General features: G+C 46.5%; 1 protein-coding gene across 1 annotated transcript in view; it reads right to left on the bottom strand.

The window, feature by feature from the left end:
• The window catches only part of ADCY8 (adenylate cyclase 8), a 223,380-nt gene that overhangs the window by 81,448 nt on the left and 115,873 nt on the right, over nucleotides 1–26,059 (bottom strand). The window contains exons 6-8 of the mRNA XM_047842372.1: nucleotides 25,675–25,833; nucleotides 21,516–21,786; nucleotides 3,259–3,456 (exon numbers count right to left, since the gene is read on the bottom strand). Of these exons, the coding sequence (XP_047698328.1) occupies nucleotides 3,259–3,456; nucleotides 21,516–21,786; nucleotides 25,675–25,833 (628 nt within the window). The remainder of the gene's footprint in view (nucleotides 1–3,258; nucleotides 3,457–21,515; nucleotides 21,787–25,674; nucleotides 25,834–26,059) is intronic.

Below are 26,059 nucleotides of genomic sequence, written 5' to 3' on the forward strand. Positions count from 1 at the left end.
AGCAAGCACTTATGCAACACCACGTGGTATGTAAAAGCCCCAGCTCACAGAACACTGTTGGTGGATGGGCCAATTTTTATAAGCGAATGAGACCGGGAAATGTGTGAATGACATTTCAAGGGAGATTTTATGTTCTCTAGTTCACTATAAAGGCGGGGAGGGGATGGCGTTCCCTTGTTCGCAGGTCTTCTTATTGTTCGAATAGAATGAAGCCTTTCCTTCCCCACAAAAGTTCCGATGGTAAAATCGTTGTTTCTGTTTCCTGTCTTCCTTTTGGAAAACATGACTTTATGGTTCAAACTTGCTCCTAAGAAGCAAGGTGGGGCAGTGGGAGGAAAGAAGTCTTTGGGGTCACAAAGACTGTATATATTTCAACAATCCTAAGATGTGCTATTTTTTCCCCCACCTTTTAACAGCTCTGGAACCAGAAGGCAACTTATTCTCAACGGAGTTCTTCCAGAGAGGACTTTGACTGCTTCTGCTGATCAGCAGGGGGCAATATCAACCCGGGACTTCTGTACATTCAATTCTCTGCCTGAGGCTTCTTAAAGGCCACATTCATTGCGTGAAATCAGGTGGCAAAGCTATGTAGATTTCGTTTTGGAGTTTAACCTCTTGGAGAGCTCCTTTGTTGCCTCGCCAATATCAGGAGCTAAACCTGTGGGTTTCCTTACTCTCCTTATCTGCCGGGTGGGATTTTTTTTTGGTCCATCTTTACCTCGAGGGTAAGCCCAGCTTATTGGGAGGAGTTCCTTTTAGACTCCTCCTACCGGGTGATGTTTCCTTCTTGATGACGCATAGAAAATGGGGCATCTCATAGTTGATGGTACCTTCGAGTCAATAAAACGTGGCAGCCAGATTTTGAGATCTAGGACCTCTCCTTGACCTCTAGGAGGCTCAGTTTTCTCTTTTGTAATGTTTCTCTGAGGACGCAATAAACTGATATACATAAACACCAGGCACACGGTAGAGGCACACTGATGCTGGTCTCCAATTTTGGAATCTTGTGGACTTGAAGGCACTGTGTTAATTTTGCTAAGGTTCTAGGACTCTTTCCTACTTACTCTCTCTCCCGAACCCCTGCTCCCTGCCTTCCACTCCATCCACAGTTCAAAGAGGAGAGAATGAAGTGAGCACAGCATTGTTGTCTTTATATGAGGAACTGAGGGAGAACGAGCCCCGGGACTCCCAGGATAGACAGTGTGGTGCATAGACCAGCCACCGGCGGGGGGGGCTCAGCCGGTGCCCTCCGGGGGCACCGGAGGGCTCAGATAGAAGCCCCTCTACGGACAGGTGGCGTCTGGGCAGGCTACCTAATCATTTCCCCGTGTCTCCATTTCATCAAGCATAAAATGAGGCTCATAATAGCACTTATGTCACATTGTCATTGTCAGTGCGTTCATTCTAAAAGCTTAGAATAGTGCCTGGTATTTGGTAAATACCAATACCATCGATGGGATCAATGAAATCAATGATTCCTACTTGTTATAGATCCTCTGCTCGACAGTGATGCAGCCCCTGGAGAGAGAGTCTCAAAGCAAGAGTCAAAGAGGAGTGTCTCTGTGACAGAAGGGGAGCGAACCTTTCCCGACGCGCCCTACTGTCCTCACCGCGGGGAACCAACCCATGCGACATGCAGAGCCCGCGCTGGAAGGTGCAAGGCTGGACAGTCAGTGGGCAAATCCCCCGTGTCTGTTCAGGGAACTACCCTTTGCTTTTCCTAGAAGAGCTTCTCCTGGACCCAGAAATCAACCACAGACACAGTGTACTCTCCCCACCGCCCCCCCCCCCCCCCGGTCCATTCCTCCTCCAATACCGGGTCCCTGCAGAGAAGATAGAGACACCACTGAATACAATGCATTAAAAATGATCTACCGTCTGTAGGAGTCAGGTCATTAGCGACGCAAGTACATCTTTAGCAAGAACGAACAAAAGGGTTTTGTATAGCTCTGGACACAGGTATTTTACCCAGGCTAATTGAGAAGATTCTTTGCTAGACTACCTCGTTTTCCTTCAATATAGCAACCGAGAAAGAAAATGCATTTAATTTGGACCTTAAGCCCTTAATTATATTACAAATAAGAAATGTCTACCTGCTACTTGGAGGGGGGAGGTGTTGAGTGAGGCAAAATGGTTCTTCTCTATCTGTTTTGTTAGTACACAGACTCAATGCATTTCAAATTATGAACCAGAGGTGAAGACATTAATTTTGGAGTTTGCAACCTTTCAGGTAGTTATCAAAGACACTCATTGGGAACGGTACATGCGCACAGAAGTGTGAATTCTCCAAATCGAGGAAAGCAGAGTGTCCGAGGGAGCTGAGCAAAGTAACAACAAATTGCTCGCTGAAGCTTTGCAGAATATCGGATCCAACTCCTGAAATTTGCTTGCAAATTCCCTGCTGTTTTTGCCTGAGGCTCCTGCAGAGGCCAAGCGCCTCCTGTGCTCAGTCAAGGAAGGTCTGTCAGCTTCCATCAGCACAGAGGAGCAGCCCAGTTAAACAGGGGCAGTGCCTGCCTCCTCACCATCTTTTATAGTTTAGAGCGAGAGCAGGAGAGAGGCATGGGAAAACGTCATCTTCAATAGGGTGATGGCTGCCATTTTTGAACACTTGACTTAATCAAGGCATTGCCTGGAGCCTCTCATAATAGCCTATTATGAGGGAGGCACATCCATTATGCTCACCACCCATTGAGGAACTCAGGCTTAGAAGGGCACAAGGCAAGGAAGTGACAGAGGTAGAATCTGCACCCACCACCCATCTTCTTTCCACTGTGCCTACATCAGGAGCGCTCTGAGCCAGCAGACAACTGGGAAAAGGGAGAAGAGGGGTCTGTAATCTAAGAAAGGTGGTCTTTATCACCAATGCTGGTGTCAAGCCATTGGGTGTCCTCCTACCTTACGTGACAGAGAGCTACAACTGCCACGAATTCTCCTAAAAGCAAAGGCAAGTGGGTGTTACTGTCACTTACTGGTTAAAAATCTCACAGTGGAGGGAACTCCTTTGTTCTTTTCATGATCTTCCCCTTAGAGAACAAAGCTGGGGCCCCCTGTATCTAACCAGCCTCTCCGCTCATGGCCTTCAGTCTACTCATGATTTGCAAAGAGAAAAAGAAAAGACAGCACCAAACCAGACTAAACAAACAAACAACAAAGACACCAACCAACACCGCAGCCCCCGGGCTCTCTCTCTGGTCCCGTCAACATGTACGACAATTTACTTCGGAAAAAACAGCCACTGTGGAGACCCAGCTCTACCTTGTGCTCCAGGCTGGAGTCTTTAAACATCAGTGAGAATGGCTTGATATGCTCTCTTCTCAATTTATCGCCACTCCGCAAGTCGATGGTATGTTCTATTCTCTTGTTAATTTCCTCAGGCCCAGACTGGACATGCAAAGCTTGTGCAAGATGGTTTGGAAGTAGATTTATTGAATTTCTTGTTAGGGCAGCCAGAGTCTAGGGGGAAAGCACATGCAAACACAATAAACCTGCTAGTCCCCGTTGGATTAAGAAGAAATGCAATGTTTTTAGATCAGGTTGCATTGCAAACACAGTAACAGCGCTCCATGCAGTTGTATTCGGTGAAACCTACAGAGGTTCATCAGTTAGCATTCGCTTCAGAGAAACACAACCCGGCGAAATATCACATCAAAAGGGACACTTGCCTTTCCTCTGGGTCGGTGCACTGCATTCCTTTGGTTCAGGTATTTAAAGAGGTGTTGGCTTGGAGAGGTTAAATCAAGACCCTTTCTTTAACCAGGCACATCCCTGGTATGAGAGAAAGAGCACCGACAGGAATCACAGAAAGTGAAATAGCTGAAAAGCCCACGGAAAGGCTCATCTCCCACCGAGCAGAGTCCACACGTTCATGTGGTCTTTCCTTTGATGGTGGTGGAGAGACTGGGAGACCCAGGGCTTGCATTTTTGTTTTTGTTTTTGGCATTCTCTGTGGCCAGGCAGCCAAACGTGCCGGGATGGGCTCCTTACGCTCGACGAAGGTTGTTAGATTTTTACACTTGGCAGGTACATTCCCCCCGCCCCCCGCCATAGCCCATCATATATCTATATCTTCATATGGGTGTATGAGCTTAATTCCCTTTAGGCAAAAAAATGCAAGCAGCTGGAACCTCTCACCATTTCCCAGGGATAAACAGCATGAGGTAGGGAAAGGCGCGACCATCCCGGTTGGTCACGGGGTGTGGCTACAGGGAGGCAGGAACAGCACTGGCTTCTGAAGATCCACCAGGTGCGGGAGGGAGGCCTCTGTGTCCCGGTGTTTCAGGGCAGGTGACGAGACCCACCGGCTGGATCAAGCCGAATGCGATGCCTGTTCGCAGCTCCAATTTAAGACAACTACTCTGACAAAGAAGTGGGAGTTTGAGCTGAGGGGGTGCCCAGCTCTTCCTCCAGGAGGTTTCCCCCAGGAGAGGTACAGGATGCGGTGCGTTTGTAGAGCCAGGAAGTGAAGACTCCCTGCCTCTGTAGACACTCACCGCATCTGCTTTTCTCTGCCAGCCTCCCAGCTTGGCCCCCGGGCTAGACTGGGATCAGAGGATGGAGCCATCGGATGGCAGCCTGTGGGTCCCGACAGAGCACCCAGAGCCCTCTTGCCCGAACCCTTCAGGTATCCCCGAGCCTCACAGATGTGTGCTCAGGAGCCATCAGCTCATCTACAGCTGGGTCAGATCCTCTGACTCTAGAGCCAGAGTCAGGAGCTTTGAGCTCATGGAGAACCTCTAGCCCGTTCCATAAGGAATCTTCCTGTGGTCCTGTTAGACTCTTCATTTTAACCTTCACGGAGGTAGTCAATGTAACCTACATTCCAGGTCTCTAAAGAATTCCGTAGTAGGCCTTCATCACCGGTAGAATGTACTGAACCCCCTTCTCCAGCCCCAGGCTGAAGGGGGGGGGGAGTATGTGCCAACATAAGTGAGTAAAGTAGATGGTCTCAGGGCACCGAAGCGGTTGATTTCAGCTCTGAATACCAAATGCTCTCAGGGCACTGAAGCAGTTAATTTCAGCTCTGAATACCAAGGAGGCTACCGCAGAGAAAAAGATAGACGTTAGGGGGAGGTATGGCAGGATGAGAGGGGAGGAGGAGGGCTGGAGCGGAGAGAAGGAAGCAGGGACCAATGTTCCAGAAAATTGAACAGCAGGATCCATGCAGCGCCAGAGGGCTGGAGCCCCTGGGATTAAATTCTGTTACAACAGCATCTCAGGAGGCAAAGGGGACTGTACTGTCAGCCACACTGAGCATCCCCCGGTTCGTTTCTCAGGCACAAAGTCTTTCCACAGTTTGGAAAATGAGGGAATTTAGGTCTCTCTCTTGGCGGGGGGCGGGGGTGGGGGTGGGGGGATGACGCTCAAACTGCCCTTGTCCGGGCATACACTTTGACCCATACACTTGGCTTAGAGATGCCAAGATGCTCGCCCGGCAGGTGCTTGCGGCCGGGACCTGACAGCCAGACGTGCCACCGGCTAAATATCCACTCGATACATTCACAGCTAGGTATTTGTTTCTCTCCCTGCCATTTTAATTTTCTCACAGTTTTCCTTCTTTGAACTAAATTGATCCTACCTACTCTACCAGTTCCTTGTGCCTTCAATGCCTCTTGAACCTCTGGATTTCACAGAGGAGTTTCCAAAAAAAATATTTTGGGGACCGACTTCTATAATTAACAGCAGCAGCCACAACTGCCATGAGGACAGTTGATGTGAGCACCGCTTCGAAAACATAAAGGGCATTTCCCCCGATAAGAATGATGCACTCTTGAAACAAAGGAGAGTCCTTTACATCGCATGCATTTATTTGAAGGGGTAGGGGCGCCTGGGTGGCACAGTCGGTTAAGCGTCCGACTTCAGCCAGGTCACGATCTCGCGGTCCGTGAGTTCGAGCCCCGCGTCGGGCTCTGGGCTGATGACTCGGAGCCTGGAGCCTGTTTCCGATTCTGTGTCTCCCTCTCTCTCTGCCCCTCCCGCGTTCATGCTCTGTCTCTCTCTGTCCCAAAAATAAATAAAAACGTTGAAAAAAAATTTAAAAAAAAAATGAAGGGGTAACTCTCCGCTTTGCTGTCATTTTTCTTATGTTGATGGGAACCGGCGAAAATGTCAGGAGAGACTGACGCTGGTGTGTAAGCAGACGTTCAAAAAATCAGCAATGCATGTTGCTTCCTGGCTGCCTGCACCATTGGCCACTTCTCTAAGGCAGAGAATCTTTCAAAGATTCCTAACCCCCTCCCCCCCCCCAATTCTATTGGCTGTGTGGCTCCTTCAAATAAAAGAGAAGTCTGGAAGCACCTCTCTTTTTTCCCCCCTCATTGCTACCAGGTTATAGTTAACAGTTAGGAAGGAGCCCTTGTACCAACAGGTCATTGACAAAGTACTGAGAATTCCTTTCTTGTCTTTTCTTGTCCAGGCAGTTCTTTTTATCCTTTGCAATTACAGCCCTTGGGTTTTACTGCAGGAGTCAATGTCCAGGGGGTCCTTTTCTGATCATTTGCTTTGTCAATGACATACGACCATTACACCTGCTGTTTGACCAGCAATCCCTCTGTACCCAACTCACACCGTCAGGTTGTACATGCTCAAGGGGAGACCAGCATCAACTCAAGAAGTCAAGCAACTTGGAATGAGGGAGGGAAACTGCTTTCACTTACCCCCCCCCCCCCCCCCCCGCCTTCCATCACCGCAAAGCATGGGTGGCTTTGGGGACAACTATGGTATGAGATTAGCTGTGGTACCCTTTCTCCTCCATTAGGGACAACCACTAAGATTTGACCCAGTGCTCACTTTCAGTGGGCTAAGGATGCCAACACCAAGAATCCATATGCTGATACCCCCAGAGGGATTCATTTGTAAGGAGGATTGGAGAAATGTATAACAGGTCTCATTTGCAGATTCAGAGTCGTAATGGAATCCGTTGTTTTTAACAGACTATGGCTTTCTTTCTTTTTGAGACGGAAGGCAGCTATCCTCACCACCATACCACCAACGCCTCTCTCTTTTCGAGATGGGCGGGAGCAATGAGAGCCAGACTAAGATCATGTTAAAAAGTAGTGTCAGTTTTCAAATCCAATTTAAAGTGATCTCTAAAATGTCAAGATTGTTCTTTTATGTAAATAACTTAAGCGGTTGGCTAGGAACAGGAAAAACAAAGGGATGAAATGAGAGGAAATGGGAAATGCCCTGAGAATATTAGAAAATTATTATATATGTAATCTCTATATTATATAGATATGTGTACTCAATTGTTTGTGTATGTGTATATATATACCATATTATGTTACATTATTAATATGTTATATTATATATATATACATATGCACAAACACAGTTGAGTACATGTATCTGAATATATGTTTCAGTGTATCACTGAAATACATGTTATGCTTATATACAACAGCAAGTGTGTATATTAACTTATTGACCTTAGCTGGTGCTTCCAGATATCTGGGGGCTCATACTGGAGCAACAGTGTTGGGAAACACCAAAGGTTGCTGCTGAGCCTCCCTCTCGTGTCTGAGTCTCTTCACAAAAAGGAACTGCAGCCCTGAGATTTATCCTCACCGAGATCCACACCCTCCTGAAGCAGTTCAATTAGTTCCTTACTCATAGGCACTTAGGACAGACAGATCAAAAGCTCGGATGAGAACCAGCGGCCCTTCTGAGCCCACGTTTCTGAATGTGGGGGCTGCCTGAGAATCCGGGAGCTCTGGTGAAAAATCAGTATCGGAGGCTCCAGGAATTTTTCTGTAAACTGCATTTGAACGGGGGTGGGGCAGGTCATAAATCCTCTTAAACTCGTCATCGGGTTTTTGGCCCCATGACTTTTCCTTGGGAATCATCTTTTATCTACATACACAGCAAAAACCCATTCTTCCTGGAGTCCTGTCACTTCATGAAGGACCTTGAACTCTGGTATTCCTTAATCAGGTTGTGTCAGCAAAGCAATTCCTCCCAAGAAGATCTCAGGCTAATGGTGTTCTCTCCAGAAGCATCCAGTTTTGTCGAATCGGAAACGCGTTAGCTCTCATGGCTCACGTAGTGCAATGACAGAACACCCTGTAGACACTGTAAAATCGGCTGAACTAGTTGCAGTGTTGGTATCTGGGGAGGTCATCACCGGCTCTCCTAGTTAACTCCTCCCTGAGAAAGTTGTCCCAGAGAACGTAAGAATGAAGGGACACTTCTACACAAAATGGTTCTCTGGACCAATCAGGTTAGGAAATGCGGATCTATTTACTGTTTACTGCCATCTCTCCCCACCAGTCTCCATGAGAGAGGGAGCTCTGCCTCTTTTGTTAATTTCTTTGTCCCGAGGGCTCCTATCAGTGCTCGGCACTGAGTGGCCACTCGGCACAAGTTTGTTGAATGAACAATTCTTACATCCTCCTATTGGAGGCTCACAGTCCACATGACTGAAATAAAGGCTCTGATAAGTTCTGTAGAAATGAGATTTTAAAACTCTGCGTTTTCCAAACTTAGAACCACAAAATGCTTTCCGCTCAGATCACCTCCACCTGTTGTTCTATGAAATACCATCTGGGAAACATTGGTCTAAAGTTTTTCTCTGCTTTTGTTCATAACTTCTACCCATGGACGTGCCTCTGATCTCTGAGTAAGATCCTATTAACCTCCTTCCATGTGGCCACCTTCTAGTGTTCAGCATCAGCCCAACGCAGATGACCTTTGACCATCTGACCTTGTACTGGAGCCTAGACACCTGCCACGATATGACCTAATGAACGATGACTCGGCCCATTATATTTTACGTATCTGAACATGGAGCATCTAAGTTGCGTGTCCTACCACTACGTTAAAAGCCAGTCAGGTATCACCTTCTCTACAAAGCCGACATGAGCCTGCACTTACCCTCAGCACAGCAGTTACTATGATGCATTGCAGGTGCCTACTTGGGTGCCTGTCTGTTCCTCTAGGCTCTGGTCCCCTTGAGGGTTAGGCACTGTGTTTTAGCCATAACTCAATCCGGAGCATCCGACATATTTGGTAGGCTCTTAATACGTATGTGTGGAGTGCACGCACGAATGAGTGGATAAAATGACAAACTATACAGAACACTAAGAAGGGCGTTGTTTCCAAACTCTTGCTATCAAAAGTCCCTTTATTTTTTACCTCTCTCCAGGCGACTCTGATTTGGAAAGATTCAATTTACTGAACTGTATTTACTAAATAAAAAGTAGTTTCTTTTTCTACCATTCGATCAGTAGGAGATAAGAGGCATTACACAACTGAATATAATTCCAGCCGAGAGCAAGAGCCTTGAAAGTCAGTCCCACAATGCTTGTCAAGGTTCTGGAATCCAGAGAATGTCCCTGCCTTTACTATCTCCCAGTACTGGCCACTAAGGGACCAGAGGTCACAGATGAGAAGGACCCGCGCCTGGATTAACGTCAGCTTAAGTGCTTGCCACAAGACAGCACGAGGTTGAGGTCATCACTGAAAGGGCTTCCTCTTTCAGCACCTCTGGGAGGTGGACGGGGCAGTCTTGAGATTTAGCCACAGGCGGTTGTCATCGGGGACGCACGAGATGGCCCAGCTCATTGCCGATCTGGGAAAGACCCAGAGAAAATGCCAACTCCGGGGGGTCTGGGGCCCCTGCCTCTCTGTGCTGAGATGCTTTATCTTTTTCCAAGACCCTGCTTCTTCCAGGCTCTGGCTGGAGCCTGCACGCAGAAGCAGGTAGGGCCATGGCTTGCTCAGCTAACTCCTGCTTTGCCCCTCCACTGCCTCGATGGCAGCATTTCCCTGTGCCTGCCTTGGAGGCCTTCGTAGCTCTCTTTCAAACCTGCCGCCTGCGTGGTCCAGGTTGTGGAAAAGACAGAGGTTTTCCCTTCCGGTTCCTACCCCCCTTCCTGCATCCTACAACTACACAAACGTGGGAAGAAATTGCGGGAACCCTAAGCTCCAATAAGAGCCCCCAGCTGCACATATGAAAGCTCTTTCTTCTTCTGTTTAGTAAAACCCCAGTCCAACCCCCCAGAAGAGAAAGTTCCTACCTGCTTAAAAAAGAAAAGCCTTTTGTTGTTTTTGTGGTTGTTGTTCTTTTGAAGAAAGCTCACTTCTTAGGAAAGCTTTGAGGTGACCTAATGCATGGCGATTTGCATTCAGGGCCTCAGTTGGTTGTGTCTGAAAGAGACATAATCCCCCCCTTTCCCCCACCCCCCCTCCTCAAAACTGGGGAGGGGGAGCAGAGATCTTCTTAGATGTGGTATATTGTGTTTTTCTGGTGAGAAGGCTCTGAGTGGCATGTGAGTAAACCCTGAGTTGGGGCTTCCCAGAACCTACTCCCTAACACTTCTTCCTTCTTGTAGGAACAGAGGCCCTAGGGAGCAGGACCACTCTCCATAAGCAAGGGACGCCAGTCAGGATTTGCCACAACTTTTCCCGTCTGTACTGACAGAAAAGGAAGAATCACATTCAGATTACAGGCCTGACAGCGTCTTACTTAGGGATATCACTTACTTTTCTTTTATGTTTTGTATAGTTACGTGACTGTAATCTATTTTCCGAACACAGCCAAGGAATGGTCAATGAGACCTTACTGCAGGAGAGGTCTCCGTGATATCGCCGTGGGAAGAGGTTTAAGTTATTTTCGTAAGCTCGTAGCTTCTGCTCCAAGAAATGAAATAACAAGGGGCAGAACTCTGCTGAAAAAACAGTCCAGATGTTTCCAGCCGGCCTGTGTGGGATTCCAGCAACCATCTGTAACCTGGTTCCCAAACTTCAATCGAGCACACAAGGTGAGTCTGGGGCCCAGGCGACAGGGACAATCATTGGTTCCCAGCTTTAGGCAGAACTGAAAGTTTGCAAATATCGTCTGGATGCTACATTTGATAAGGAACAAAAGTTGCGTGGAATTCTCCCATTGGTCTTGGTCACTCTGTGTCTGGAAATTTCCATCTGTTAAGACAATGACGTGGGAGGTACCCCTAGTTCTCGTAGATGCCACAGTAAGTGTTTTCTAGAGTTTGCTACTTATCTGAAGCCCACAGCCTTGCTCTTGACTTTTCAGCTAATATTGATAAGCTGGATCATGAAGACACTTTCTTCATTTGGGGGTTTAGTTCCCCGACTTGCTGAGCTCTCTTCCCAGTGTGTTTTGCCTGACATTTAATGCTTTGCTCCTTGCCTCAGTTCATCCTACTGGAGGCTCATGGTCTTGAACATACACTTGTTTGGTTCTCTTTGGATGAGGTTTGGGCAAATGGTCAGCTGTGGCTGACCTTCCAGACCCACCACAAATCCACGCGATGGGGCAGAGCGCCCAGGACCAGGGGACTCGGCGGGAATCACCAGCATCCCAGATTTTGTCCCCAAGCTCTGGTTCAAGACCGCAGAGCCAGGTTGACCAAGGACAAGTGGTGTCTGATACCCAGTCTGTCCTGTCTGAGAATCTTGTCTGGCTCTGTTCAGCTCTATTAAGCTAATTCCGGATTTCTTCCTCTGATATTATCCTTTGAGTTTCTCAGAAAGATGCTAATCTCAGTATGGGAATGTCATTGCGCTTGAGTCATTTACACACATGGGCCACTCTTAATCAAAAGGAGTCGTCACACTTCTGCAGAACTGGCTGAGACAGAATTTGGCACGTCCATTGGGATGTGGCCACTTTGAAGCCACATGATTGGAGGCAAGCTGCCAACTGAAGTTTTAGCTTTTAAAATACCCATCCATACTAATGTGTGGAATACATACACAAACCCCAGCAATGACCTCCTCTCAGGGTTGAGCTGGGATGAGGGACGGGGAGGGGGTGAGCCCAGCGAGGGAGACAGGATTCCTGTTTGGGACACGACTCATGAGTTGGGGAGAAAGACTCTGACACATTAATGGTTTGGATCAAAGTACTTCTAGCCTTACAATGACTGGACCAAAATGTCATCGAGGCTGTGGTTGGACAGGTAACCAAATACCCACTGACCAAATGATCTCTGGGCTAGCAATATGGATACTTCCAGCTCAGGAAATGAATCAACAAACATATCAGGACCTAAGTTACTCAGTTTTGTGTGTGTGTGTGTGTGTGAACATCAAAGATGTAGACTTTTCAGAAAGGTCAATTACCACGGGGAAAATGAAAGTGTGTGTGTGGGGGGGAAGGGAGCACATTTGTGTGTGGAGTGTGTGTGTGTGTGTGTGTATGTGTGTGTGTGCGCGTGTGTGTGTGTTCTTGGACATTTGAAGAGAATTAAAATATGAAAATTACCTAAATGTTTATTTTTTCTAAGGTTATGAAGTAACTCTTTTCAGGTAGGAATAGGAAATAAGGATCATAAAGGTGAGTTGTTGATAGATGACTCATGTTTGGTGTTTTAAGTCTATCAGTCTGAGTTTTTTTTTTTTTTCCAGATTCCTACTCTACAATTTGTTAATTAAATTTAGTTATTGATGTTCTCATTCATTTGGTTCCAGTGGAGCTAGGCATACTGACCTTCGAGAACCCAGCCTCTTACTTTTCACCAGTTATGGCAGGACAGAACCCAGCAAAGAACCTACTTAGGTCACGTTCTGTCTTTGGGACTTTGTGTCCTCTACTTTCTCCTAACTTTTCTACCACACGCTTTTCTGCTGGAATTGTCTCATTCATTTCACTTTCCTGGGCTGTTATTATCCCCAGTGTTTGTTTCTGAGCTCATCAGTCCAAGACACAGAGTCCTGAGTGGATGCCACCACCCATGACACATACAAAGCCCTTCCCACGTCATGGTGGGAGATCCTTTTGGGGCCTAAAGGTAGTAAAAAAAAGTCGTAGAGTAGGAAAGGCATAACTGAACTGGGAGGTTCCTAATGTGGAGTTCATAACAGCAGTTGGGAGACCTTGAGATGTGCGAAAAGCTTCCAGAAAGTTCCATCGATGTCCAAGCAAGTATCAGGGTAATACCTTTTTGACCCTGAGGGAAGTGAAAATAAGTACATGCATAAATAGCTGAGGTGAGGCCAAAAGAAATGTCCAGTGTCTGCTCTGGACTGGAATTAAATCACCTTAGCGTGGTAACCCTTGTTGCCTTGTGCCGAGAAGCAGTAATGGTGGGTTATGGCACATATGCCCAACCATTTTAAAAAGCAGGAATACACATTCATTCACACCCAATGCAGTTTTGTGTGGAAAGAAAACCCTTCATATGCAGGCCTTGCACTGGGCCAAAATAATCGTAAGTATCCTCGGTGGCAAAAAAGATGAAAAAATCTTGACGTAGCTCAACGAAATTTTACAACGAAGAGTCTTAACCGAGTCATTGTCCCAATTAGCCCAGAGATTAATAAAACGTAAATCCCAGTTCAAGGATATAAAGCAGCTAGGGGAGAAAAAAATCCATATTTTTGCTTTCTCTTCCTACCAACCTTCACATATTTAAAATATCATGCATTAAATTTCTCATATTGAAAATACGATGCAGAGGTACTTGGACGGCACAGTCAGTTAAACATCTGACTCTTCATTTAGGCTCATGATCTCACAGTGGTGGGATCGAGCCTCACAATGGCCTCCATGCTGAGTGTGGAGCCTGCTTGGGATCCTCTCTTTCCCTCTCCCTCTGTGCTTCCCCCACCAAATAAAATTAAAAAAATAAAATAAAATAATATAACATAACGTAAAATGAAATCCTATGCATTCATGGGTTCCAGCTCCTCGGGCTACGATTTTGTGACTCCCCAAGTGAGTCAATCGTTGGTGAAAGACGAATCCAGCCAGTTTGTTTAGAAAAGCTTCAGCCAGTTATCGGCCAGTGGGGAAGCCCGGGCTGTGTGTTGTATACTTGACAGCTAATGTCCATTTCCAGGCTTCCAATTCCACATGAGCTGTAGGCTCACCTCTGCCTTTCTCTCTCCCACCTCACTCTAGCCCTGGAACTTCACGGAAAAGAAGCGTGATTAGTCAAAGTTAATGGACCAAATTGCCAACTTAATCCACTCAACGCTCCCTGAAGGCTTCAAATCCACTTGCCTGTCTGAACAGAGTGAAAAACCAGACCCCTTTAATGACTCTCCCGGGCTGAACTCAGCGGCTGTCTTCCAAGTCAGGGCTAAGGGCTGCCTGGGGAGATGTGTTGTGGGAAAAAGCCCTGTTACCAGAAGAGCGCAGGTGCACTGGGGGGAAACGGACCAAGCCCTCCGTGTTCTCTATCCAAAAAGCCTGCAGCTGTCCCGTCCAGTGACCATCAAAACTTAATCTGATGTCAAAATGGTTAAAGATAAATTACGGATGGAGAAAAATTCACCTGTGATTTCCTGCATACAAGATTGAATACGGACGATTAGATTTTCAGCAGCCTACCCCAGAAGCAGTAAGGTCTGAGAATACACCGTCTTCTTTCTCTTCAAAACCAAGGCCCAAGATTTCGGGCATGTTTAGGAGGAGGAGTTCCAGGTCAGGGTTCTCTGGGGCGGGCTGGGGAGAAAGAAACAAGTGCTCCTTCTGAGCAGTAGAAACCCAGGCTGAGATGGTGGCCTTGCCGTCCCTCTCCTCCGTGGGTCTTGCTCCCTCACCCTTGGCCTACGTCTGCTTGTCTGTGGGTCTCAGTTTCATAGCCACAGCCTTGGGAAGGTCTTCCCCAATTACTCTGCCCCCTGTCCTTTGTCAATGCTGTCCTGCTATGACAGTAAGTTCACACTGAGCTGTTGACCTGGTGGTAATCCCAGGGACCAAGAACTCTTTGACAGCTCGGACTTCCTTTCTCATCCTTCCCCGGCCCCCCTCCCCTCTGGTCCCCAGCACAGTGCCTGGCAAATGGCCTTTACTCAATAAACAGCTGAGTAACGAATGACTGAATGAGAGAACAAATGAATGGGGGGACTGACTTGTTCAAGTGGATGAAAGAAGTAAAATGAGCTTGAATAGAGAGCTCTTCTTGTGGGCATTGGCATGCACAAAAAAGGCACCAGCCACTTTGCCCCTGCCCTGTGGGGGCAGAGCCGAAGGAAAGACATCAAACCCCAGGGATCAATGTTACTCAACAGAACACAATGATCTTGTCGAAAGCAGGACCCGGAGAGAAGGCAAAGGGTGATGATGTTTGCAACGACGTCCGGGTGTTTATTTCATGCAGTCGAAACTCAGTTGCGAGAACAGACTTCATTCTCTAGTTAGGCAAGATTCTACCTCAAGTACCTTTTTATTTATTTATTTATTTTGGCTTTCACTTGTTGCTGAATTTGACATTGATGGCTTAAGACAGTTCGCTAGATAGTAATTCTGCTCAACTGCCATCCTATACTAGGGTAACTGTACATAGTGGGGTATCCCCGTTGCTTCTTGGTAAATTCTTATTTCCTGGGCTTTGCAGGGGGAAATTCTGAAGTGTAGATAACTCACCAGGACAGCCACAGATTCCCGGCATGCATCTGGGGCTGCGAAACTACTGCCAATGTCAGTGCTGAAAAAAAGTGAAGGGACCTTCCAGGCAGACCTGCCCTTGTGCACATGAGGGCACTGGGGCTTGGAGGCTAGAGGGGCTGCCTTAGGCCTTGACATATTAAGTGCAGTAGTCAGAGCTCCCACTTAGTTCTCTGGAGTTTTCCTCCAGACCCTTCCCACCATCATTCGGACAAATTTTGGGTCCTGCAGAGATCTGCCCCAAGATAACAAGACTGACCGGCAGTTTAGCACAAGGAACCTGTGACCCTCAGGTCAACGTGAGGGTTTTGATCAGAAGGGCGACCACAGGAGAATTCTTTCTTTTCTCCCTATGGACACAAAGAACAGCATCTAAGAAAAGCTCCATCTGGGACTGATGAAGACATAACAACCCAAATGTGTATTTTTGTCCTGCTTCAAGCGCAGCCAGCTCTCCTCCCTCCACATTTTCTTGTCCCTTGAGCTCAACATTCTCCGATCCAAGTGGGACAGTGTCAAATGTTTGGCTGTCATTTTGTCCTTAGGTGGACATGACAGACTGTCGAGCTTAGCCTTTTCCATGCAAGCAGTGATCCCATCAGGACACTCAGGGGACGAGACACTGCCTAGTATGTAGGGACAAACTGGAGGACAATCTGGTCATTCCCTGCAGCTCTCGCAGAAAATTTCTAAGTATCAGTGGTGACCCATCTTTAGAGGGTGAACACACACACACACACACACACACACACACACACACAGGCACACAACTTTGGAGACTCACTGACTGATCTGGCAACAACGTAGAAGGTAGAAACCCAGCATAGACCTTCAAGCAACAAAGAGGAGGCAGTGTGGCCGGATGGCAAGCATGTGGCTTTTGGAGTCAGACATAACTGGGTTCTAATTCCGGCTCTGTTATTTATTGGCTCCATGGCCTTTAGGGAATTAATCGATCTCTGCGAATCACAATTTCCTCATTTGTCAAGCAGGCACATCACACTTATCCTGTAAGGTGGGTATGGACATTAAATGGAAACAATATGAATGATGATCCCAACGTGGTACCTGACCCCAGACTCTCTACTTCTAGCACTAGCCATGCTGGGGGTATTTATCTGTACCCACAAGGAAGCACAAGGAAGCACATCCGTGTGGTTTTGTTGTGTGGAATGCAGAAATTCCACCGACGTCTTCAACCTCCACAGTGCCCGCATTAATTTCGGATGCCCCGAGTCAGTCTATGGTGTAGAAACCACACATCTCTACAACGAAGCAGCAAATGTGTACTCTTCTCCAGGGGATTCTTTTAGAAAGCTCAGAGGAGCACCAGAAAAAAATGTCGGACTGTGATGCCATGGTGGGTGTGAAAGGGATGGGCGGGACAATGCTGAGGATTTCACAATCGATGAGGGACAGACTCCAGGCTCTGAGAGGGGGCTTGCTCCTGACGCAGCAGCTTGGCCGATGGCTTGTCATAAAAACCAAGTTAAAATTACTACTGACCTCACACAATACATTTTACAGCAACATGAAAGCTTCCTCTCATAAATCTAAGACGCGGTGTGTCTGATTAAGTTCATTGTTGCTCCTATCGTCCATTCTCCGCAAGGCAGTCAAACCGATCTCTTAAAAATCTAAGCCAGAGCATGTCACTGCCCTGCTTAAAACCTTTTATCACTTCCTTTAGAATAAAATCCAAAATCAGCAGGCCTGCAGGGCTGAGCTCCTGTCTCCTTTCACTTCATCTCATACCCCTTTCTTCCCTGCTCATTATGTTCTAGGACAAGGGCCTTTTTAACCCTTTTCTAACGCACCAAACCTTTTCCTACTTCAGGGCCTTTGCACTAGCTGTTTTCTCTGTCTGCAAAGCTCTTCTCCTGGTCATTTGCATCTAGGGCCCTTTAAGCACTCCAACAGAACCTTTCGAGGCCTCTACAATCCTCCTGAGTAATTCTATTCACCTCCTATTCATAGATCTCTACTTCTTTGCAGCACAGGTATGTTATAGTTCATTGGCTGCATTCCCCGTAAGAGGCAAGCTCCTGCAAGACCGGGACCAAGCCTGTGTCCTCACTACTGGATCTCCAGGATCTAGAATGCTGGGTGCCTGTTAAATAACTCGATGAGTAAGAGCCCAAGCCCACAGGCAGATTTTAGACAGAACATGCAACCAGCAGGGAAATGTGATCTTTAATGTAAGAACCGTTTTCTTCAGTCTTCACTTAACATCCCAAGTTCTGTCTTTATTCCGAGAGCTTTGGTGACCATGTTGATGACCCATCTAATAAGCTCACCTTGAAGTTTCTGGACATCCTCCCTAAAGGTCAAAGTCTTCATTTTCGGTCTGCTCCCATGACCTGTTTCTGCATTTACAGTCTTAACTTTCAAGAGTCTACCATGATTCAAACTTCCTGACTTCTAGTCTTCTTACTTTCATTCCACCTAGAGGCTCAGAGCACAGGCGGCTTCCCTGGTAACTGAGCCTGGGTTCAGGAAGCCAAGACACCAACTCGGTGAGCAGAACACCTGCCCTTGTTCACAGTCAGGGATGCAAAGCGTAAGTGCTCAGCGCATCCAAGAGCACCCTGGATACCAGAGCCCAGAGGGCCGAATGGCAATCTTAACCTAAATGGGCACAGACATAGGGGCAGGAGGGTGCACAACATCAGAACAAAGAGATTACCTTTAGGTTTAGTCAGGGACCAGAAGATACCACCGAGGGCCCAGAAATAATTCTTAGTAACATCTCTTGCTGTTTCAAACCACTGATAGACTCCTGAAATGGGCATCAGGGAGGGTTGAGGAATGGAGTTGGGGCTCTTCTTGGAAATCCAGAGTTCTTTCGTATCAACTGTGGCAATCTGGCTCCTGACCCCATCACCTCATCAAATCTGCCTCCTGCCAGTGATGGTTTTCAATCTAATTCCCATTGGTACTTTCCCTTCTTCACCACCCTGGGCCTCTTGGTTATGGCTGACATTGTTGATTGCCCCCTCCTTCTCAACATGCTATGTTCTGCAGGCTTCCGTGACACCACATCCTCTCATTCTCTCCTGGTCACTCTGACTGCTTCCTATCTGTGTCTGTCGTGGGATTCTTACTCGCTTTCACCTCCCATCAGGTGCCCCCCAACATCTCTCCTGTGCCCTCTTATTGCTTTATTTTACATTTCCCTACAGTGATCTCTGCCCCTCTCGTGGCTTCAACGTGCATGCAGGTCCTGATGACTGCCAGGTTCACATCTCTTGCACTGCTGTTTCGTGTCTGAGCTTCAGAAGTGTGTGTTCCGTAGCCTTCTGGATCTCTCTCCCTGGTCCATCCCAGGCACCTCAAGCTCAACATGCCCCAAACTGACTTCCTAGTGTTTCCTTCCCAGTCTTCCTCCCTTCCAGTTTGGCTTATTTTCAGAGGGCGGTTCTACCATCTCCCCAGTCACCTGGAAGTCAGGTTTGACTGGCTCCTCCCCCTTACCACCTGTAGCTATCATTTCACTCATTCATTCATTCAACAAACTGTAATCAAGCCCTGCTACCTACCAGATACTGTTCTAAGTGCGGGCAAAACAATGGTTAAGTGAAATCTATGTTTCCTGTCTTCATGAAGCATATAAACTCCTGGCTGACTTTACCTCCAAAGTGTTTCTTTCCTCTGTCCCTCCTTCCCTTTCATCACTACTAGTAGTTGGCATATGATAGATGCTCAATTAATCTTTACTGAATGAATGAACACATGAGAACGTAACTCTCTGAACATCTGCTGTCTACACAGCACAGATTACGGCTCGGCATACTGATGTCATTAAAAATATTTCTAAGCACACATTATGAATCATTAGAAGCCAAAACATCTGGCCAATTTAGCTGGAACCCCCCCCTCCCCCAGTGAAGCATTAGTATGTTTCATCTGTCTTATCCAAACACTCAGATGGTCTGGGCTTTCTGCAGCACTGACTGGGTGTTTGGCAGTGAGCAGGCTCAGCCAGACCCCTCCTGATCCCTCCCAAGTGAATTTTATGTCTCTGAATTACACGCATGGCTCCCTGACTCCCAGAGTTAAGCCTAAGCACAAACTCTGAGAGCCTAGCCTGTGACCATTTCAACCGATTCAGTCATTTCCAAAATGTTATCAGTGCCACTTAGTTACTTATGAATATCAACACACATTCACTGGCTTCTAAGTCTGGAGGCATCAAAACGAATTGAGATTATTCGTGCTGAAGAGGGTACAGATGAATTGTATCCAGGCAAAATTCGGCATCGCAAGAACTGCACGGTATGGTTAAACACCAAGAATATAATTTTTGACAGATGATGACACGTCGTAACAGCTACTCCATGACACCAGCAAGTTACCTTTAGGACACCAGCAAAGGAAATATTCCAACTATTCCTATGCAATTTTACCGGGTCAATCAATCATGAGATAAAACCCAGCATCTCTACTTCTCTCTGCTTGGTTCTCAATTTTTAGTAGCAAGGTCAGGCACAACAGAGATTAGAACCATCAGGAATTACCCCAACTTCCACAATCAGCGTCAATAGAAAGCGTTTCAAATGGAAAGACCAAAAAGAAAAACAGAAAACAATAAAGGCAAGAGAGAATTGCATGCACCGTTACGGAGGTATCCAGGGTGAGGCACACATCTCCTCTCTTAATAACTGGGATTCAGGCTCAAGCTCAAACTAGGCAAAGGGCACAGAGAGGACACCGTCAGCTGGCCGTGCACCCACTGCGGAAGTATACAAGACCGTTATTTTGTAGAACAGCAAACTGTACCTCGCGTACCGGTCCAAAGATGGAAAGAAGGGAAGGCACTGAAATCACGTGATGACATGTGTGGACCCAGAATTTGGGGGAAAATGAAACACTCAGAAGAAACGCAAAGACCTAAATGTAGACTCTTACAAGGCCCGCAGGCTTAGCTGCACCTACATCCTTCCCCAGTGGAATGTGACCCAGGCGCTGTTCTGTATGTAGCTTCTTCACACAGAACTGGAAAGAGGCAGGTTGACCTGGCCTCCGGGTGCCCCAGGCATCTTTCAAGTGCAGAAGAAAGAGGGAAGACTTTCGGAATCGTAACCGTTTCCGTTCTAAATGTCTTTAGGCAGATAGATTTTTCTTATCTGCAAGTCAATGAGAACAGTTCAGGTTCATGAATTGAAACAACCCTTTTACGTCTTCATCAAGCTGGTGACACCTTGGTGTGGTTGACTGACTGCACAGCGCTTTCAGCTTTTGCTTGAGAAACTATTCCAAGTCTCATATAATATACTGGCTCTTGTTTGTTTCTTTAAAAGGCCTGTCACATGAACTGACACAAATTCGGCTACCTGTGCTTGGCCTAAATGATTAAAAGTAAACTCCTAAGAGGGCAGGTAATTTAGCCCATGCTCTGGACAAGCATGCCGGGGATAAGAGCACCTTTGAACCTCTCTGGTTCTCTCCCCCCCCCCCCCCCCCCATCAGTCTCCCTTTTCTGGTGCATCTTGGAGTCCGAGCATCTCATCGGATTTAGTGTGATTCTGGTATTGGAAGGAATCGTTTTGAAAATAATTTGATTACTAGTGAGTTACACCTATGTACCAACTTAGTAGCCCTGCCCTGCGTTTAAGATACAAATCCGCATTAAATAGGAACAGAACTATGTGGGCAGCTCTGAAATGGAAGGCTACTCCTGAATGCTCTGGTGCTCCTCCTGGGCATCACTTGGTGATGCTTTTATGTTCCCAGATCATCAGTGCCCTCCTGATTTTGAATTTCAGAGGGCAACTCAGAACTCCTCGCCTACCAGCTACCTAAGAAATGGTATTCTCACGGACTTGATCGTCAACTCTTGTGGTTACATTAATAACATCAGGTTTATCTTTTCCAACACGAGTATTTTTGGGAGGGGGTGGAGATTATAATCCACCTTCACAGGACATTTATATTCAGCTAGGTCAAAAAAAAAAAGAGGGTGTGGGGAACCCTCTGGCATTTCTGGCATTTCCTGAAATTGCATACGTGGGTTAATGGCATCATAGGAGAGATGTTTAATTGTTTGCAATTACGATGCTCAGCAGAGAAAAGGTTAAAAAGATGAATCGGTTCTCTCTGGGCTGGGGGTACGCTACAGCATGCATTCGTGGCTAACCAGAAGAAGGAAGCCAGGACTTACGTTCTGTTTCCCCACTATGTTATCAAAGGGCAGTTCGGGGCTCCAGGATCCTTCTGTGAATGTCGCCCCACTGTTTCTCCTGTCTGAGAAGCTCACCGACTCCTTGACAATGTCTTCGGGCAATGTCAGTAGGCTCTCCTCAGGCTGCTTAATCAAATAGGTCTCTATGTTATGCTTCCTCAAGAATTCGTTTCTCTCTTTACCATGACCCTCTTCCACATTATAGTCACCGTTGAGGCAGTCCAGCGTGGCTTTGGAAATGTGAATCCTCCTGTGTGCACAAAGCATAGGTCATTATACACTCCCGAGGGGGCCTGCAAAGGCCATCACTGGTTTTTGTCCTCTGCAAAGCCAACATCAGGGCCACACACGCGTGCCATGAAGACAAGTTCTCAAAGACAATATGCGTTCCCCTAAAAAAGCAGAAAGAATGAAAGAAAACAGAAGTACAAGCATAAATCAGTGAGCAGCATTATCGCTGACTTCACCCCCAGGGACACTGCGGCCTCTGATAAAATACAGCCTTGCTGAGCCACACTTAAGCACTTCTTTTGGCTTTTCTTAGGACTGTCAGACTGACCCCAGAAACCTTCAAGAATCAGTGATTTTTCAGCGTTGTTATTGTACTAGACAAACAAGTTCCATATATGTTTCTGAACCCGACAGCAATTACTGTCCAGATCACCACGAAACAACAGTAGTTTTCTCATGGTCTTGGGACTTACCATTTTAATTTTTTTTTAACTTTTTTGAATGTTTACTTTTGAGAGAGAGAGAAGAGCGGGGGAGGGGCAGAGAGAGAGGGAGACACAGAATCTGAAACAGGCTCCAGGCTCTGAGCCGTCAGCACAGAGCCCGACGCGGGGCTCGAACTCACGGACCGCGAGATCGTGACCTGAGCCGAAGTCGGACGCTCAACCGACTGAGCCACCCAGGCGCCCCATCTCCTATCATTTTAACTTTCATATATTTATGCCTGGATTCTTCAACTTGACTACAAGCTTCTTAAGAACAAAGGCAGGTCTTATAAGTTCACGGGGCTGCCTGCAGGGTCCTTTAGGAAAAGCACTCGATGATGTCCTTTCCTCTAGAAAGCGTACATGTCAAGGAGCAGGGAACAAAGCTGGGGAATGCAGGCAGGCAGCTGGCTAGGCTCACTCACAAGGTAAGTGACTCATGTGAACATCATTACTGGCCATCCCAGCTCATGATCCCAGTTTCATTTTTTGTTTCGTTTAGCAAAACAATAGACGGCTTAAGGATCAGACTTCCGTTGTGGGAACTTCGTATGGTAAATCCTCTGGTGAAGAGCATTTCTGTCCTCATAACTGTCTAACTCAGGCAGACTACTTACTGTGACGTATCACAGTCTGGGTAGATTAGTGTGGTGATGATTAGCACCGACTGTTTGGGCAGATTGGATTGAAACCACTTGCTAGCTGAGAGATCTTGGGCAAACTACTTCCACTTTCTGTAAATGTGTTTTCTCACCCAAAAACATGGGAAAATAACAGTACCCACCTCTTAGGGTCATTGTATTACAGGAGTCGATTTGTGTAAAGGAGTCAAGACAGTACATGATGGATATACTGCATATACCCTAAAAGCAAGTGCTAACTTACTACATTATTCTCAAAAATGCCACTGTGATCATGTCACTGTCGTTTATTCCTCGTATCCTCAAGGCTTATAGGACACGACTCAAGTCCTGAACAGGCTTCTAAGCCTGTATTCTCTGGTTTCTGTCACTTCAAAGCTCATTTTCTGACACTGTTCCCCTACTCTACCCTATGCTTTCTCCAGCTATTCAGGTAACCAGCATTTCTTCAAATTCAGGGTGCTATTTCATGACTACTAAACTCAGAACAAGGCACTCTCTCTGCCAGGAATGCTCACACCATGTCTTCGACATGATAATTTTCTACTCCCTGATTCAGCTCAGAAGTCATTTCCTTAGGTTGATTTTAGTGCTCCTCCGAATGAATGAATGAACGAGTGTATGAATGAATAAGGTGGATGCTTGATATTTTGCTTGGCTTCTGCAATCCTAAAAAAAATATAGCCAAGGAAACAATAAAATTTTTTGAAAGAGGCGCTTCCAAATACATTGTACTTTTCACCCATCCTGCTGAACCCCTGCTTACAGGGAATAACTCACTGCAAAGGACATGTAAAGAAACAGCATTTCTGACCATTTAAGATCCCTTCTCCGTATTTTCCAAATAAGTGTCGTTGTGCATAGTCCTCGATCTCAAAGGCAAGGCAAGATACTAAAAATAAAAGTGTGCGAAACACGTTTTGAGCTCTCGAGAAATGTGTTGAGTAAGCGCAAATTATTCTCGTGATGGATTTTGTGAACGCTTGGGAACTCAGTCATGCTAACCGAGGAAAACGGAGAGGTCACTTGACCTTTTATGAAATGGATGTCCCAGTCTCCTTTCTCAGATCAGGCTCAGAACTGGGTGCTAGAAAGCCATCTTCTTCTCCCTGGCGAAAGGAAACTCCTGGAAGGGTTTCGTTAGGTCCTAGGGTTGATTTTCTCTTAAAATAATTAAGTTAAATGCCAAATTCATTTGATATTTTCTCTGGATTCTACATTTCATTATTCTGCTGCCAGTGCTCAGGGGAACTAATATTTGCATGTACTGAATCAATATTATGTTTCCCATAGTGGAAGGCACCCTCGTTTTTATTTATTACTGATTCCTCCGCTGAAGTTCCAAGCAATATATGCTTAAATGTTCTGATAGAAACTGGGCTTCAGATGTTCATTTTCATTCTTGCTATCGCCTCGAGGCCGCGGTAAGGCATTTGCAGATGACAGCGTGCGTAATGACATTTCCCTCTAAGGGAACGAATCAGTTCTCAGACAGTATTCTCATATATTGAATGGCGGGCCGACATTTTCTAGTAATTTCAAATGCTAGGATGTAATAATAATAACAGTCAGGATAGTAAATAAGATGTAACAATTGGGTAGCACTTAGTTTGCATACGTGTTATTTTGTAGCCAAAGGTATTACTATATGCTTAGTTGCATGGATCGTCTCCTACAGTCTCCATTCTTCCAACAACTCTAGGGGACAGGCATTTCTTCCCCTCCTTTTGTGGATGGTGCAAACTGGCCCAGACACAATGGTGGGTTTTGCCCATTTGGTAGATGAGAAAACGCACCTTCGTGGATACGGAGCATCAAATCACAGGTACCTTATCAGGATTACCAGCTCTTCTTTCATAGTGAGGAAAGTGAGACTCAGAGAAGGTACGTGTTGGCTTGAGAGCTTACAGACACAGCAATGAAAGCTCTAGGTGCTGTGCCTGCTTTCCATGATTGTTAAGATTAACAGAGCTTAGTACGGGGCAGAGTGGAAATCCTGCTTTCTCTGATACCACGCCCACAGTTTATTTCCCATGATACCATGTTACCTGATATTAAATATAGTTAGCAAGGAACGATGACAGATACCAGAGAATTCTGTGACTCCAAATGTAGGGCTGGGGGTGAGGGGTGGGGAAAGGAATATGCATAGGTGTTCTATCTTAGCTTTCTGGCTGTCTATTGGTCGATCTATCATCTATCTATCTATCTATCATCTATCTATCTATCGATCTATCTACCTATTACGCATCATCTCTTAGAAAGAAAGAGTGTGCAAAAAGTCAGTACACCTTACTGGCTTACATATATCTAAAAATCTCATCAGGCCCCATGTGTGTAAGCAGAATCTCACTTCTACTTTCCAGGGTTCATTGACCCCTTCCAGGCCACTAGTACCTTTGAGGACTCCATACCCGTTGGTCTTGCTCACATTTGGAGAGCTGAATTTTCAAGGGAGGGTAAGGTCATATAGAAAGAAGGTCAGGGGGTCTCATCCCTGGCTGCCCAGGAGAATTGCTTTAAGAAGTTACAGATTCTCCACACATTTTGCTTTCTATGAACTGACATGGGGTCTGGACACCACTGTTTTTAAAATGCTTCTCTGCTGATTTCAGCGTGAACTCAAGTCTGAAAACCAACGTTTGTGTGGTTTTAACGTTCTGTCTCCGCCCAAACGATGGTTTCTTAGATGGAGACCTCTACATTCTGTACAGGGAAAACGATCACAAAGGGAGCAAACGATAAGGGTTAAACAAGAAAAGGGCTTTGCTTTTGACTCACCCAGGGATTCCTCCAGACTCAAGTTTGTTCGCGATGTCCACGTCCCAAGACCAGACATCAAACTGCCACTTCCTCAGACCCAACACGCCACACAGCACCGAGCCCGAGTGGATTCCGATCCGCATGTCAACATCATGCTTCGTCCTTGACCTCACATACCTGTTGACATAGGTGACCGAAAAGACGCGCATAAGGCCAGAGCGGACACTCTTGGCCTCGGCGGCAGCCCCAACCTTTCCAACTCCGTAAGTTCAACTCCTGCCCATTCATATGCAACCTCTTCCGTGAAGCCTTGTTAGATTTCCTGGTAGCTGGAAGGCTTCCCTTCTTCCCCCAAACTCCCGTAGTCTTCTATCTGAAATTTTAAGGGTCCTTATCACCCTCC

This window comes from Prionailurus viverrinus, chromosome F2 (genome assembly GCF_022837055.1).
Source record: "Prionailurus viverrinus isolate Anna chromosome F2, UM_Priviv_1.0, whole genome shotgun sequence".
NCBI lineage: Eukaryota > Metazoa > Chordata > Mammalia > Carnivora > Felidae > Prionailurus > Prionailurus viverrinus.